Source organism: Eptesicus fuscus, chromosome 18 (genome assembly GCF_027574615.1).
Source record: "Eptesicus fuscus isolate TK198812 chromosome 18, DD_ASM_mEF_20220401, whole genome shotgun sequence".
NCBI lineage: Eukaryota > Metazoa > Chordata > Mammalia > Chiroptera > Vespertilionidae > Eptesicus > Eptesicus fuscus.
In genome coordinates, this window is record NC_072490.1 from 10,775,305 (window position 1) to 10,790,631 (window position 15,327).

Below are 15,327 nucleotides of genomic sequence, written 5' to 3' on the forward strand. Positions count from 1 at the left end.
GATTCCTGGGTGTTGGCAACAGAAAATGAACCTTTAGTGGCCCAAAGCCCTTTGGGTTTCCATTTGGAGGCTCACAACAGCCCCGCCCTCATGATGCATTTAGGTGGAACCCACAGACCGCAGTGCCAGAGCCCCACCCTGCCCAAGGGCACCAAGAGGACAATTACAGAGGTTCTGTGAGGGGAGTCCGAGCCACTGCCAGAGCTGCTCTTCTTGGTCCTCTGAGCCAGGGAGGTGCCGAAGCGGAGGGCCTCGTAGACAGGGTCCACCTTATTGCCACAGGCTGCAACGGGAGAGAAAGCTCATCTGAGAGAAAGGCTTCTTCAACTCACTGTCAGGAATGCAGCCAATCACCATTCACATACCCTGGGCTGCATCAGGCATCGCCCATCACATGCACCCGAGAAGCAGGGTCTGAGCAGCAGACCCACTGCCCCCTGGAAAATGGGGCTTTGTGGTCAAGCTTTCCTCACACGTGTGTCCCCCATGACATGTGCCCATTTGCTAGGGACCCCCACTACACCTGGCACCCTCTGCTCCCAAATGCTTCCTGATGGATTGATTTTCCTCTTTTTTTTTTTAATCCACCCCCCCAGACTCCAATATCAAGGTTCTTTCCAAAGATCAGCTTTACTTCCTCGAGTGCCGAGTGAGGCTTTCCCAGGTATGAAGCCTTTGAGACCCGAAGTTTGCAGGAGGAAGCAAGTGTTTTTGAAAGAATTGGGACATTCCCAGGCTTCATGAATTGTAATGCAAAACATTTTAGTGTATAAATTTTTAGTTTACAACTTGCCGCTCTGCTCCCTGAAAGACAAACATCGATGTAGAGATTTTGTTAGGGAGAGAAAAATAGAAGTACACTGAATGGTATTGTTAAAGAATAAATTCAATGTCTATAAACATAAGGCATTTTTTTGGTCTCAGTTGAAGAACAGTTGATATTCACTGAGTTCCTCTCCAGCATTCGTCTATAATTTATATTTATTTTTTACAACAATGATAAAAAAAAAACACACACAGCCATTACTGTTCTCATTTTATAGAGTCTGACAGGTTGGGTAGCTTGTGCAGACACACATTGGTCAGTGGGGAAACTGGGATTTGAACCAGGTCTGTGGAATGCCATACCCCACGCTCTTTCCGCTCCATCATGCTGCTGATGGGTGGGTTAGCATATCAGCAGCCTTTGGGATTTGGGTACTGTTTGAGCTCCATTAGGGAGAGGATGCATATTCCTGCAGAATTGAGTCCACCTTATCTTTCCCTTCCAGCAAAATACACAATCATAACCCCATCAGCCACCAAACAAATGCACAAACACACCCCATGGGTTTTGCAGTCCTGGGAGAACAGCAGCCATCAATGCTGATGTTGCTGCTCAAAACCCGGCTCAGCCCATCAATGGCCCAACTCACCAATGGGCATAACTTCTTTAATGCATCCAAATTGTTCATGAATGAGCAAGGGGGAGCTGTAGTAACGCCGAAACCCCTTTGGCTGGGGAGAGAATGAGAAAGAGAAGGGCTTCATGTCACTGATGAGATGAAGAGAACCACATAAGAACTCTAAAAATCAAACCAGCTGATTTTTCTAGGGGCACCTCCTTCTCTCCCTTCAAGATGTTGACTTGTGCTATCATATACCCTTGGAGGGTGGCAATAAGCAAGCCACACTCCATCTAGAAAGCGAGCCTCAGCCCTGCCCTTCCCTGTCCTGCTTCTTCCCTCTCTGCGGCCCACTGCAGCCTCCCTTGTGTCTGGGGATCCTCATTCTCTCCCAGGATACAATGGACCATTATGCCTTATTTCACTACAGCTCATTATTGTGGTTGGTTAAAATCAGCTTCGGAATGGGAAAGCAGACGCCAGGGGTTGGCTTAAAGGCCTTTCTCTGTCTGATGAGCTCTACCAAGAACCATCTGCTTTGTGTTCTAGATTCCATTCTGTTTTCTGACTTCTCATCCACGGTCTTTGCCTTGACTTGTGGAAATAATCTTTGGAGGAGGAGGTAGGGTTTTAAAGAAGAAGGCATTGTCAATCAGAGTAAGTTGATGAACTCTCTAAGAACCTTGACTTACTATATTCCAGTATTGAAGGAAACCGTATTGGCCCAGCCTCTACTAGAATTCCACAGTCCTCTCCAAAGTTCCTGGCAATGGTATCCTCCTTTGTTTGGACATTGCCAGTGACGGAGGATGGATGGGGGAGCTCTCACTAACCCTGGAGGTAGGTCTTTGGTGACTTCATCTCTGACTGTTAAGACTTGGTACACACTGATCCTAGGTCTTTTTTCCTGGAGCCACTGAGGACAATAGAATCTCTCTTCTGTGTGATACGTCTTCTTCTTATTTTATGAAGATAGCTGTCATGCCCTAAGTATCCCCAGGGTAGAAATTCTTGGTTCCTTCTACAATTCTTTGGCCATCCTAGTTTTGAAATCTCTGGGTTGCTTTTTAGTGATGTGTGGCACCAGTGCTGAATGAAGCCCACACTCTTGAGATGGTATGATCAGTCCAGAATGGGCCAGGGTTACCCAACCTCCCTTGGTTGGGCCACCATGAGTCCATTAAAGTGCTGTAGATTTTTATTACTCTCTCCACTTTTGGGAGGGTGGTTAATCTCTATCCTATTTATGACTCCCACTGAGCTGTCAGCTAATTAAGTACTAGAATGACCAGCCACCCTAGTTTGCCTGGAGCTGGGATATGGTTCCTAGGGTGCTTAACTTTCACTTTTAAAACCTGGAGAGTTCTAGGATGTGGGACTTCCAGTGCTAAAGCTAGGACAAGTTGGTCACTGTGTGGAGCTTTCATCCCTTGGGCTGACAATGCTCCTCCTCTGCTCTGTCACTTTGCCAATCAGGAAGCCAAGTAGGCAGACCAGGGGTTCTAGGGCTGCCTTCCTGGTGTCCAGTTCTCACGGGTGCTGCGGAGAAGGAGTTTGAATGGAGTGATCTCAGGGGCAGGCCCTTACCAGTTTGCCCATGCACCGCTGGGGTGCTAGGCCATCCATGCACTTGTGGTGGATGCTCATCTTACAGGCTTTGCAGCGTAGTCCATGCTTAGCATTTGTTCCTGTCAGATATACAGTGAGCTTTGGTTAGGATACAACCCGCCCTTTGCCGGTGACTAGTATGAAATCTCTGGGAAAGTGATTACTTCCATAACCCAGGGAATTCTTTTCTATGACTTTTGCATGAACCTTTCAAAAAGGGCAAACTATTATGGTAGATTCTTTTACCTTCTCCCCCACTTTCTACCTAAGGTGTCAGCTTCGGTCCCCCCCACTTTTCTATTCATTACTCTAGAACATCTTAGCTGCCTCCACTTTCATTGTTCTCTCAATTCAAGCCAGAAAATTCCACTTTCTTTGCTCTCTATATAGGTCACCTGTTTCTGCTCTTCTGTATGTGCGAGTAGTGTGAATCCTGAATGATTTGGTGAGAACCCACTTTTAACTTTATCTCAGGCCAACCCCTTCTTGTTCACTATGCTCTAACCACATGATCTTCTTCAGGTTCCTTGAGAGCACAAGCTCTTTAATGCCTCGGGGTCTTTGCACATGTTGCCCTATAAGCCTGGAATGCTGATTCTGTCACTCTTCACTTGTCTTGCTACTCCTCATCCTTCAAATCACTTGTCATTTCTTCAATGAGGCTTTCTTGGAAACATTCCCCTTCCATTGTCTAAATGATCTTTTTCCTACTATTCTTTTTCACAGCACTCTGTCACAGTATTTCTAAAACCACATTTATTTATTTGAGAGTTTGTTTCTATTTGCCTTTTCCTCTGGACTATGAATGCAATGAGGCTAAGTTTGTCACTGTATAACCAGCTCTGAGTATGATGGGTGGATGTATTACATAAATTAACAAACAAATCCTTCCATAGTCACATATGTATTAAAACAGTGGTGCCTGATTTAGATAATAAATTGAGGTTGATTCATTGATGGCTTAGAGATGACATTCAAGAGCTGAAAGAGGACTTGAAGATCATTTATATGTACGAGATTATTTTTTATTTATTTTTAAAATATACATTTTCTTTATTTCAGAGAGAAAAGGAGAGAGATAGAAACATTAATGATGAGAGAGAGAGCCACTGAGTGGCTGCCTCCTACATGCCCCACACTGGGGATCAAGTCAGCAACCTGGGCATGTGTCTTGACTGGGAATTGAACCGTGACCTTCTGGTTCATAGTTCAACGCTCAACTGCTGAGCCACGCTGGCCGGGCTGTATGAGATTATTTTGCAGATATACAGCCTGGGTGTCTAAGCAGTGAAATGATTTGCCTCAGGTCAGAGAAGGTTCTGCCTGGTTTCACTCTTTCACTGCTTGACCCAAATATTTTCTCCTTTTATTTGGGTTGCTTAACCTACATGAAGATGTACTTGGTGATAATAAGGTGATAAAATTTGACATTCAGTGGAAAAAAACCAATGGGCAAATTTTTGATTTGGAAAGTACCTGGAAACCCTTCACGAGGTAATACCTGAAAAATCCTTTCAGGAAGGACTCATTTAACACAAAGCATGTCTGCTGTTATAACCACAGAAAGTCAAAGCGATGTGTAAACACATCATAAATTACTGGCTATGTGTGCTTGTTCATAAACAGTAGTTGGAAAGTCTTCTTTTCATTTTCGAGAAGAACAACTTAGCTGAAAGACTGCAATGCCTTCAAAAGACCGGACTTCCAAAGAAATCACTTATTTTTTGTTTTTGAATTAGGGAAAGCTATTTGTGCCCTTTGTGAAAATGTAAGTAAAAGCATCAAAGAAGAGAGTTATTTCATTGTGTGCTGGACTCTGAAATAGCACCATTATATATTAAAGAATGTTTTCCTTCAGACCTGAACACCATAATTTCAGTTTTCCTTGTCTGTTCTAACACAATCTGTTTTGTACGAGTCAGACCATCAGCAATTCTTTGGTTTTAGGTGTTCCAATTTCTACTCTGGAATAACAAGAATGATTGAAGAGGAAAGCTTGTATGCTGTGGCTCAGAGAATAGTTCAAAAGAATAACTCACATTTGAAGCAAGATATGGGAAATCTGTGGTCTGACATGTGCTATTAATAGTTACCACCATCACAAAGACATCACTGAACGTAACCCTGATGCCTCAATAGAGTGAGAAAAACATGAATTTAAATTCAAATCTGTCTTATTCTGGCTCTTTAAACTTAAAGAACACTACTAACATTCCTAGAGCCTCAGCTGTCTCTTCATAAAATGGTAATAGTATTAACTACTCTCAGGGTTTCTAATAGTTATAGTGTCAAAATATATGCAAAGGGGATTGTATGGGTTGAAATACTTGAAACATAAAGTATGTTTACTGGACACTGAGTAAACATGATAGACTTGCCACATGGTTTTCAATACTTATTCATACCAAAAATCCATTAAAATCACAGCCCACAATTAAAAATGGTATAAATCTCAAATAACAAGATTACTGAGAAGAGTAGCAAAAATAGAAGAGAGTTCAACATATATTTGGAAGACAGAAATTGGAGGACTGGCAAAAAATTTAGCAGAACAGAGGAAGATTGGATTTTACAACAGCAATTTGAAAAATAGAAGACCATGGACCTTCAAAATCTGTGGAATTTCAAAATTCTGAGAGAAAATAATTTTCAACCTAGAATTTTATATCCAGTCCAATTACCAACAAGTATGAAAGCAGAGTAAACACCTACTCATATCTTTAGGGACTCAAAATATTAACTTTCTATTTACCCTTTCTTAGAAAACTAATGAAGGATGTGCCTTAGAAAGATGAGGGAATGAGTCAAGAAAGAGGAAATTGCACATCCTGTGAACAACAGAATAACTGACACAGAGAAGTAAATAATATGTCCATCTGAAAACTCTGAAATAGCTCTAGACAGGTGCTGCAAGATGAGATAAGATAGTAGACTTGTGGGAAAACATGGAAAAAATTTTGAAGTTTATTGATGCTTTTGAGATTTTAATATTGTAATAGATATTGCATTTGTCAGCTATATGGGAACACTTGAAAAAAAACAATTATAGGTACATGAAAGTCAAGAAAATGGAAAGGGTAATTTTTAAAATTTTCTTTATTGATTAAGGTATTACATATGTGTCCTTATCTCCCCCTAACCACCCCCACTCCATTCATGCCCTCACCCCTGGTGTCTGTGTCCATTGGTTATGCTTATATGCATGCATACAAGTGAAAGGGTGATTTTAAATTTGAGGAAATATAAAATCCATGTAAGGAAAGAAATGTAATCACAGTACAATGCTTGAATCAGAAGTTTGCAATAGTCACAATAGTGTATAAACTGACTATCTAGTGAACACAAAATTGTGATAAAACCACTTGGGAAGATGAGAGCAAGGGAGCCAAGACTGTGATATAACTGTTTTGGGATGGTGAGAGTGAGGAAGAGGAAACAAGGGAGAGGGTGTTGGATGAGTGAGAGCTGAATGCTCATCTATTGCAGAAAACCAATAAATATTTGGTTAATCAATAAATAGTAGTAGAGCCCTAGCTGGTTTGGCTCAGTGTATAGAGTGTCAGCCTACGGACCGAAGGGTCCCTGGTTTGATTCCAGTAAAGGGCACATGCCTGGGTTGTGGGCTCAATCCCCAGTAGGGGGTGTGCAGGAGGCAGCCGATCAATGATTCTCTCTCATCATTGATGTGTCTATCTCTCTTCCCTTCCTCTCAGAAATCAATAAAAATATATTTGAAAAATAGTAGTAGAAGCACAGCATTTAGAAATATTGAAATAAATGTTAGAAAAAACCAATGAGGTTGAAAGTGGTTGCTCATTGGAAGTTAGTCTGGGTTATAGGATAAGATAGTTTCTATTGTAGAATTTTCAGTACCATTAGTACCTTATTTAAACTAGTCTCATGTACTACTGTGACAAGAAGAAAATAAATAAAGTTGCTGGAAATTGGGTCAAGTCAATCCCTTGGAATGATGTGGCCCTTGGTATTTGAAGGTCGGATTACAGGCTCCACTGCTCTAGAGCCCAGTACAGACCCTTGAAAACATGCAGAAGGAAAGTGCAGGAAACAGAGAGTTCTTCCCACGGCTGACTCTATTTCTAAGCCCTCTAAGCTGGTGATTACTCACACAATCAATAATGCATTAGGAGTCAAGGCCGCAAATGCATTAGCCGATATAAGTGTACACTGCTGTGCCTAGTTTTGATATGCTCTTACTCATGGAGTTATTTTTTTTGTTTTGAAAATGACATTGATGTCATAAGTGCCTTTAATAAAAATAGTTTTCTCATCTTGGTTGAATCTTTTAAAAGGAAGAGTGGAGCTGGAGGGGAGAAGTACAAATGGAAGAATACAAAAGTACAAAGGCAGGGCAATTGTTCTACAACTTATTACAACTTCCATGCATAAATTGTATTACATGTGTATGTTCATATCTGGATATGTGTGTTTGTACTTGCATACATGATATATAAAGAGATCATGGCGGGCTGGAAGAAGTCCTCAAAATGTTTAGATATTAGTCCTTAGCTCTGAGACATTGGACAAGGCACTTGATTATCTGAGCCTGAGTCTCCCCATCTGAGAAAGGGTGTCATGAGCACAAAATGGGAAACCCAGGGGATATAACTCACTATGCAAAAGAAAGCAGTGATTTGGCTGGAAGGTGTATTATCTGAATAGTGACTTTCTCTGAGAACATGATTCCCAGTTCCTTAAGGCTTAACTGGATGTTTTAAACTCATGACTGGATCAGGCATGACCCACGTAGAGCATGGTCTACATCCTACTCTCCTGTGTGTACCAAATCCAAATCCATCCCTTATAACTCAATTTACAGACAAGTAAGTTGATCCTTGTTTTGTAAAAGTATGTATTAATGTGATAAGTTAACTGGCCTCTAACAACCTGAGGTAGACCAAAATAAGTTTAAAAATTTTTCATATTTATTGATTTTAGAGAGAGAGGAAAGGAGAGAGAGAGAGAGAGAGAGAGAGAGAGAGAGAGAGAGAGAGAGAGAGAGAAACCTCCCAATTCCTTCTTTGAAAAACACCTATATTCTAGGAATGTGAAGATTTTGGCAACAGAATGGAGGACCTCTACAGAAGAAAACCCTTCAACAAGGCTGATCTTGGACATTAATTTAGGCAGATTTTTTGTTTTTGTTTTGTCTTCCTTCTGAGGAGTTAGACTAAGAGTCAGAAAAGTTTTTCTGTAAAGGGCAAGAGAGCAAATATTTTAGGTTTTGCAGGCTACGCGGTTTCTATGCTGTTGTAGCATGAAAAGAGACATAAACTTCTTCTTCTCCTCCTCCTCCTTCTTCCTCTTCTTCTTCTTCTTCTTCTTCTTCTTCTTCTTCTTCTTCTTCTTTCTCCTTCTCCTTCTCCTTCTCCTTCTCCTTCTCCTTCTCCTTCTCCTTCTCCTTCTCCTTCTCCTTCTCCTTCTCCTTCTCCTTCTCCTTCTCCTTCTCCTTCTCCTTCTCCTTCTCCTTCTCCTTCTCCTTCTCCTTCTCCTTCTCCTTCTCCTTCTCCTTCTTCTTCTTCTTCTTCTTCTTCTTCTTCTTCTTCTTGCAAAAAGCCCGTTACCATGCTAATGTAGGTCTTTCTTAAAAGTGGAGTGGGACACCCTTTCCTTTATGCCCTTTTGGCTTATAAAAGGTTTCATAGAAATCAACCTATTCAACCTACAGTTTCCCCATATCAGCTGATGGCAATATGATTCTTCCAGTTACTTGGGCCAGCAACCTTGGAAGCATCCCTGTTTTCCCCAGGCAGCCCACGTACAGAAAATCTTGCTGGGTACCTCCTTCAAAATATTTCATGAATCTGGACCATTCTCAATTCTTCCTGCTGTACTGTCATCTTTTTTTTTTTTTTAATATATTTTATTGATTTTTCACAGAGAGAAAGGGAGAGGGATAGAGAGTTAGAAACATCGATGAGAGAGAAACATCGATCAGCTGCCCCCTGCACACCCCCCACCGGGGATGTGCCCGCAACCAAGGTACATGCCCTTGACCAGAATCAAACCTGGGACCTTTCAGTCTGCAGGCCGACGCTCCATCCACTGAGCCAAACCGGTTTCGGCTGTACTGTCATCTCTTACCTGCGTTACTGTAATAATACCCTCCTAATTGTCTTTGCTTCAATCCTTGTCCCCATTCCAGCAAAGTCTGTTCTTTACATAGTAGCCAGAGCATCCCTTCGTAAAGATAATTAAAATCTTGTAGTTACTTTACAGTGTAAAAGCCGAAGTCCTTACAATGGCACAGGATCTCTGCCCTCCTTTCCTCTTTGCTCTTCATCAATTCTGCTGCACCCCATGCTGGCTACCTGGCTGGTATTTAAACATAGCATGCTCCTGCCTTAGGCTTTGCTCTACGTGTTTCCTTCACTTGGATGCTCTTTCCTCAGAGTTGTCTCATCTTCAGGTCTTGCTCAGATCTGATCTTACCCTGACTATCTCATTGATACAGCAACCTGCCCTTTGTCTAGGGACTTCTGATCTTCCCACCCTGCTTAACATTGTTCTTCTTTCCACATTACCCATCACCATAGAAAACTCCGTCCATCTGTTCGTCCGTCCATCCATCCATCCATCCATCCATCCATCCATCCATCCATCCATTGTCTCCCCAACTAAAATGTCAACTCTACAAGGGCAAAGATTTTTCCCTGGTTTGTTCACTGATGCAGCCTAAGTGCTTAGAGCAAAACCTGGCCCAGAGGAGATACCCCATAAATATTTGTTGAATTAGTTCCTATTTAAGTTGGGAAGAAGACCAAGATGCCTGATGTTTCTAGTACTCAACACTCTATCTATACTAATAAAAGGGTAATATGCTAATGAGACTGGGAGACCTTCCAGGAGATCTTCCGGACGTTCTTCTGGACAAAGCCATGGTGATGGGGCCAAGGCAAAGGTGGTTAGGGGCGATTAGGCCAGGAAGGGGAGCAGTTGGGGGTGATCAGGCTGGCAGGGGGGCAGTTGGGGATGAGCAGGCCAGCAGGGGGGCATTTGGGGGTGATCAGGCCGGCAGGGGGGGCAGTTGGGGGTGAGCAGGCCAGCAGGGGGGCATTTGGGGGCAGTTGGGGGCAATCGGGTAGTGGGGGGCAGTCAGGCCGGTGTGGGGGGATAGTTGGGGGCGAGCAGGCCAGCAGGCAGTTGAGCGGTTAGGAGCCAGCGGTCCTGGATTGTGAGAGGAATGTCTGACTGCTGGCAGTCGGAAATCCCCCAAGGGGTCCCAGATTGGAGAGGGTGCAGGCCGGGCTGAGGGACACCCTCCCCCCCATGCACGAATTTCATGCACCGGGACACTAGTCTAATCTAATAATAGACAAATATGCAAATTGACCATACCTCCGACATACCCACAAGCCACGCCCACAAGCCACGCCCGCCATCCAATCAGACCGAGTATGCAAATTAACCCAAACCAAGATGGCTACAGCCACAGAGAGCAAGGTTTCCTAGGTAACAGAGGAAGCCAAGCTTTCTGCCAGCCGTTGCAGGCCTAAGCCTCCACTCAAGCTACAAAGTTTCAATTATAGAAGGTAAACAAATTCAAACAAATGGAGGCAGAATGGAGCTTGAGAGAGCAGGCCAGGGTTGCTGCTGGCAACAGGGGAAGCAAAGCTTTCCACACACCCTGGCCAGGCTCACCCGCTTAAGGCAACATAGTTTCAATTATAATCCCAACACAATGGCTGCGGCCTCGGAGGGAGCCCCAGGCTTGGCTTGGCTCCACTCCAGGCTACAAAGTTTCAATTGTAGAAGGAAAATAAATTCCAGATACCACGGCCTCCGCTTGGGTTACCAGGGGGTGTGGCCGGCCTGCAAACCACCACAGGCCCCTCGATCAGGCCGCCCTACACCCCAAGGGAAACCCCACCTGATCTGGGACGCCCTTCAGGGCAAACCAGCTGGCCCCCACCCCTGTACCAGGCCTCTATCCTATCTAATAAAAGAATAATATGCAGATTGATCATCACTGCAACACACAATATAGCTGCCCCCATGTGGTCAAAGATCCTGGACACAAGATGGCCACTACAAGATGGCCAGCAGGAGAGGGCAGTTGGGAGGCACCCGGCCTGCAAGGGAGGGCAGTTGGGAGGGATCAGCCCTGCAAGGGAGGGCAGTTGAGAGGGACCAGGCCTGCAAGAAAGGGCAGTTGGAGGTGATCAACCCTCCAGGAGAGGGCAGTTAGGAGTGACCAGGCCGGCAGAGGAGGGAAGTTGGGGGCAAACAGGCTGGCAGGGGAGCTGTTAGGCATCAATCAGGCTGGCAGCGGAGTGGTTAGGGGGTGATCAGGCTGGCAGGCAGAAGCGGTTAGGGCCAATCAGGAAGGCAGGCAGGCAAGCAATTGGGAGCCAGCAGTCCTGGATTGTGAGAGGGATCCCAGATTGGAGAGGGTACAGCTGGGCTAAGGGACAACCCCCCTTCGTGCACGAATTTCGTGCACCGGGCCTCTAGTTATTAAATAAGAAAAGAAAAAATATCCATTGACGGGATGCCAATTTTCTCCAAGTAGTTCTGTAAATATACCAGAATTCTAGCTGAAATCTCAATGGGATTTGGGTGGGGGACTTCAAAAAATGATTCTAAAATTAATTTTGAAGAGTAAATACTTGAGAATAGCAAAATATTTATGAAAAATAATCTACTATAAACCACAATAATAATTAAACCAGAGAGCTATTGGTGCTGAACTAACAAAATAACCAGTAAAGTAAATTGAAAATGTAAAAAATATACTTAAGTATCTTTAAGAATTTAATGTTTGATAAAAGTGACTTTCAAATCAGCAGTGAAAGAGGAATTATTTAACAGATATTGATGAGTCACCTGGTAAATTATTTTGGGAAAACACTAATTCATAGCATATCTGAACAAAAGTGTGGATGGGTTAAGAAATTTACATGGAAGTTAAAACTATTATATTAATTGAAGAAAATACAATACCAGCTTATTTATTCTTAAGAAGATCTTTCTAAGTAAGATTTTTATGAGAGAAAACAATATACCAAAGGTTGGTAAATTTGATTACATAAAAATATACTCACTAGTACAGATAAATTGGGGAAAATATTTGCCTTATAAAATTAAGGGTATTATACTGTAATATATGAGATTTATGAGCATTTCTTTCAATCTAAAAGGAAATGATAAATAAGCCAAAAATATATTGTCCAAGACATAAACTGAGGGCTTATAAAAGAAATTGAATTGAAAGTTAAGCATGCAGTGCAGCAATTTTCAATCTTTTTCATCTCAAGGCACACATAAACTAATCACTAAGATTCTGTGGCACACCCAAAATATATTTTTTGCTGACCTGACAAAAACAATAGGTATAAGTTTGATTCATTCACCCGAAATGCTATTGTTATGTTGGCTGTTGTCATTTTTTAAATTTGAGAATCTAAGGGAAAAGAGGTCAGTGCCCCTCACTAAACAGTCAGGTATTGCATATTTTTAAAATGCTTGCGGCCCACTAGTTGAAAATCGCTGATTTAATGAATGGCAAATTTAATTAGTAATCAAAGAACTAGAAATGAAAATAGCAAGATACCCATTTTTTCTATCAAATGTACAAAGATGTAAAGTAATGAAAAAATAACTGTAAGTAGTTGGATGTGGGGTACAGGCGCTCCCAGACACTGCTGCTTGGATTAGAAAATGGTACCATTGTTTTCAGGTCACTTTGGGGACATGCATCAAAAGCTTTAGACATGTGCATAATTCTTTGATACAGCAATTTCAATTTCAGAATTGGGTCTTAGGAAAATTAAATATGTTTGCAAAGGCTTAACTACAAAGATACTTACTGTAGCTTTGTAAGTAATATTAGGAAATGGAAAATGACTAAAATATCACAGAGTAAAGAAGGCATTAATTAATGCAAGTTTGGTGCATCCATAAACAAAATACTTTGGTGCATCCATAAACAAAATACTGAGATAATTTTTTATTTAATAATAACTGACATAATATATTTATAATAAAATATTAAAGTGTCAAAATCAGGATAAATACAGAACATTCAGAAAACTCTCATTTAAAATGAGCATATACATGCATGTAAAAAGGTCTGGCAGGGCACATTAATAAGATTTCTATCTGGGTTGGTGGGATTATAAAAGCTTTTTAGTTCTTGTTTTTATTTGTGTTTTCTCATTTTCTAGAAAGAACACATTTTCCCTTAGTAATGGACACATGTAATACCTTAATCAAAAAAGAAATTGAAAAAAAAAAAGAAATAAGAGACTACATAGTTTCGAAAGGAAGTGTTTTCACTTTTGAAGAATTATCAAGTCATGTTGAGAGGAGTCACTTGGGTGGTGTTGATTTTGGAGCTTGCATTGTTGGGAATTTGTGGTTGGGTCGGGAGTCCAACAGCTTAGGAAACAAAAGGTAGCAGCGACTCTCCTCATCTCCACTTGCCGTGACCTAGGACTTGGGGAGAGCGCTGTCCTGGATGCCATGTCCTGCCATCATTCAGCGTGGCCCGGCTCCCCCTCCCTCACCCGCTGCAGGCCCTGTGCCCTGTGCGTGCTGACATGCTCAGCAGGCTTTGTTTTCCTTTCCTGGAACTATGTCCTTCAAGGCTGGGCCTTCCTCTGAGTTACCCAGGGAACATTCTGTAGCAGAATGTCAAGCTGCTGACTTCACAGACGAGGCCACCTCCATTGCCTCTGATTGACAAGGGGAAAGTGCCCATTTCATTTCTCTTTATTTTTGCTTCAAAATGTAATGGACAGCTTTCAACGCTTTATCGTTTTCAGAGAACTTTTTATTTTTTAAATCCAAGTTTTCTGAGCAGAGTTTTTCAGCCTCTACACCATGGACATTTGGGGCCTGCTAATTTTTTGCCGTGTGTGTGTGTGTGTGTGTGTGTGTGTGTGTGTGTGTGTGTAGGGGCAGGCTGTCCTGTGCCTTGCGGGATGGTTAGCAGCAGTTCTGGCCTCACACTTGATGCAGAAGTACCTCTTCCTGAACTGTGACAACCCAAAACATCTCCAGATATTGTCAGATGTCCCAGGGGCAGGGTTGCTAGATTAAATATAGAAAAGTCTAGTTAGCCCAGCCAGCATGGCTCAGTGGTTGAGTGTTGACCTATGAACCAGGACAGTGGTCGACAAACTGTGGCTCTCGAGCCACATGCGGCTCTTTGGCCCCTTGAGTGTGGCTCTTCCACAAAATACCACGTGTGGGTGTGCACGTACAGTGCGATTGAAACTTCGTGGCCCGTGCGCAGAGGTCGGTTTTCGGCTCTCAAAAGAAATTTCAATCGTTGTACTGTTGATATTTGTCTCTGTTGACTAATGAGTTTGCCGACCACTGAACCAGGAGGTCACAGTTCCATTTCTGGTCAGGGCACATGCCTGGATTTCGGGCTCGATCCCCAGTGTGGGGTGTGTAGGAGGCAGCTGATCAATGATTATCTCTCATCATTGAAGTTTCTATCTCTCTCCCCATCTCCCTCTCCCTTCCTCTCTGAAATCAATAAACTATATTTAAAACAGAAGAAAGTCCAGTTAAATTTTAAGATAACAAATTATTTTTTAATCTAAGAATATCTCAAATATTGCATGAAACAATTATATCCCCAATACTGCCTGTGACACACTTATACTAAAATGTTATAGGTTGTTTTTCTGAAATCCAAACTTAATTATTAGGTGTCCTATCTTTTTATTTCTTAAGTCTTGAACCCCTATGTGCGAGGCAAAATTGCCCCCGGTAGAGAAAGGGATGTAGAGCAACAATTATTTTTGGCTCTCTTTCCTAGCTGAGGGGACTGAGGCTTGGGGAGGGAAGTCCGTGGTCTAAGGCCACTGGAGAAAGGGTGCAGAGATGAGATCTGAGCCCAGGAATCCTGATTACAAATTCTCTCTTCTTTCTTTGTACAGGTAAGAACTGCCCTTTTTTTATTCCTGAAAAGATGAAAACTGAGAGACCGTCACGATTAGAGCCACTTGATATGGGGATTGTGCTTAGGATCACCAAGAATGAAGAACTTTCCACAAGTCCTAACACAATGATTCCTTCAAGTTAGTGTTATTCCACATTTAACAGATGGAAAATTGGGCATTGGAGAGTTTAAATCATTTATCCAGGATTATTTAGCTAGTACATGGGTAGAGCTGGATTTCTAAAGCAGATCTGACTTAATCCACACCTGACATTGCATCTCTGTTTGGTGTTCTTTCCTGATTTTTCTCCCCTTAATCAACTAGGTTTGACTGAAACCTTTTCTGATAGCATCAAGGTACCAGATCTTTGATCTATCACATTTGAACATCAGGGATAAAACAATGAATTGGTCCAGAAC

The 15,327-nt window shown here is 42.3% G+C and overlaps 1 protein-coding gene across 2 annotated transcripts in view; it reads right to left on the reverse strand.

Annotated features, from left to right (window-relative positions):
• Window positions 1-15,327, reverse strand: part of STAC (SH3 and cysteine rich domain) — a 100,873-nt gene that overhangs the window by 37,787 nt on the left and 47,759 nt on the right. The window contains exons 3-5 of one of the 2 annotated variants that reach the window (XM_008154062.3): window positions 2,973-3,073; window positions 1,416-1,497; window positions 168-283 (exon numbers count right to left, since the gene is read on the reverse strand). In XM_008154062.3, coding sequence (XP_008152284.2) covers window positions 168-283; window positions 1,416-1,497; window positions 2,973-3,073 — 299 coding nt within the window. The remainder of the gene's footprint in view (window positions 1-167; window positions 284-1,415; window positions 1,498-2,972; window positions 3,074-15,327) is intronic. The other variant, XM_054729810.1, reaches the window with a different exon arrangement.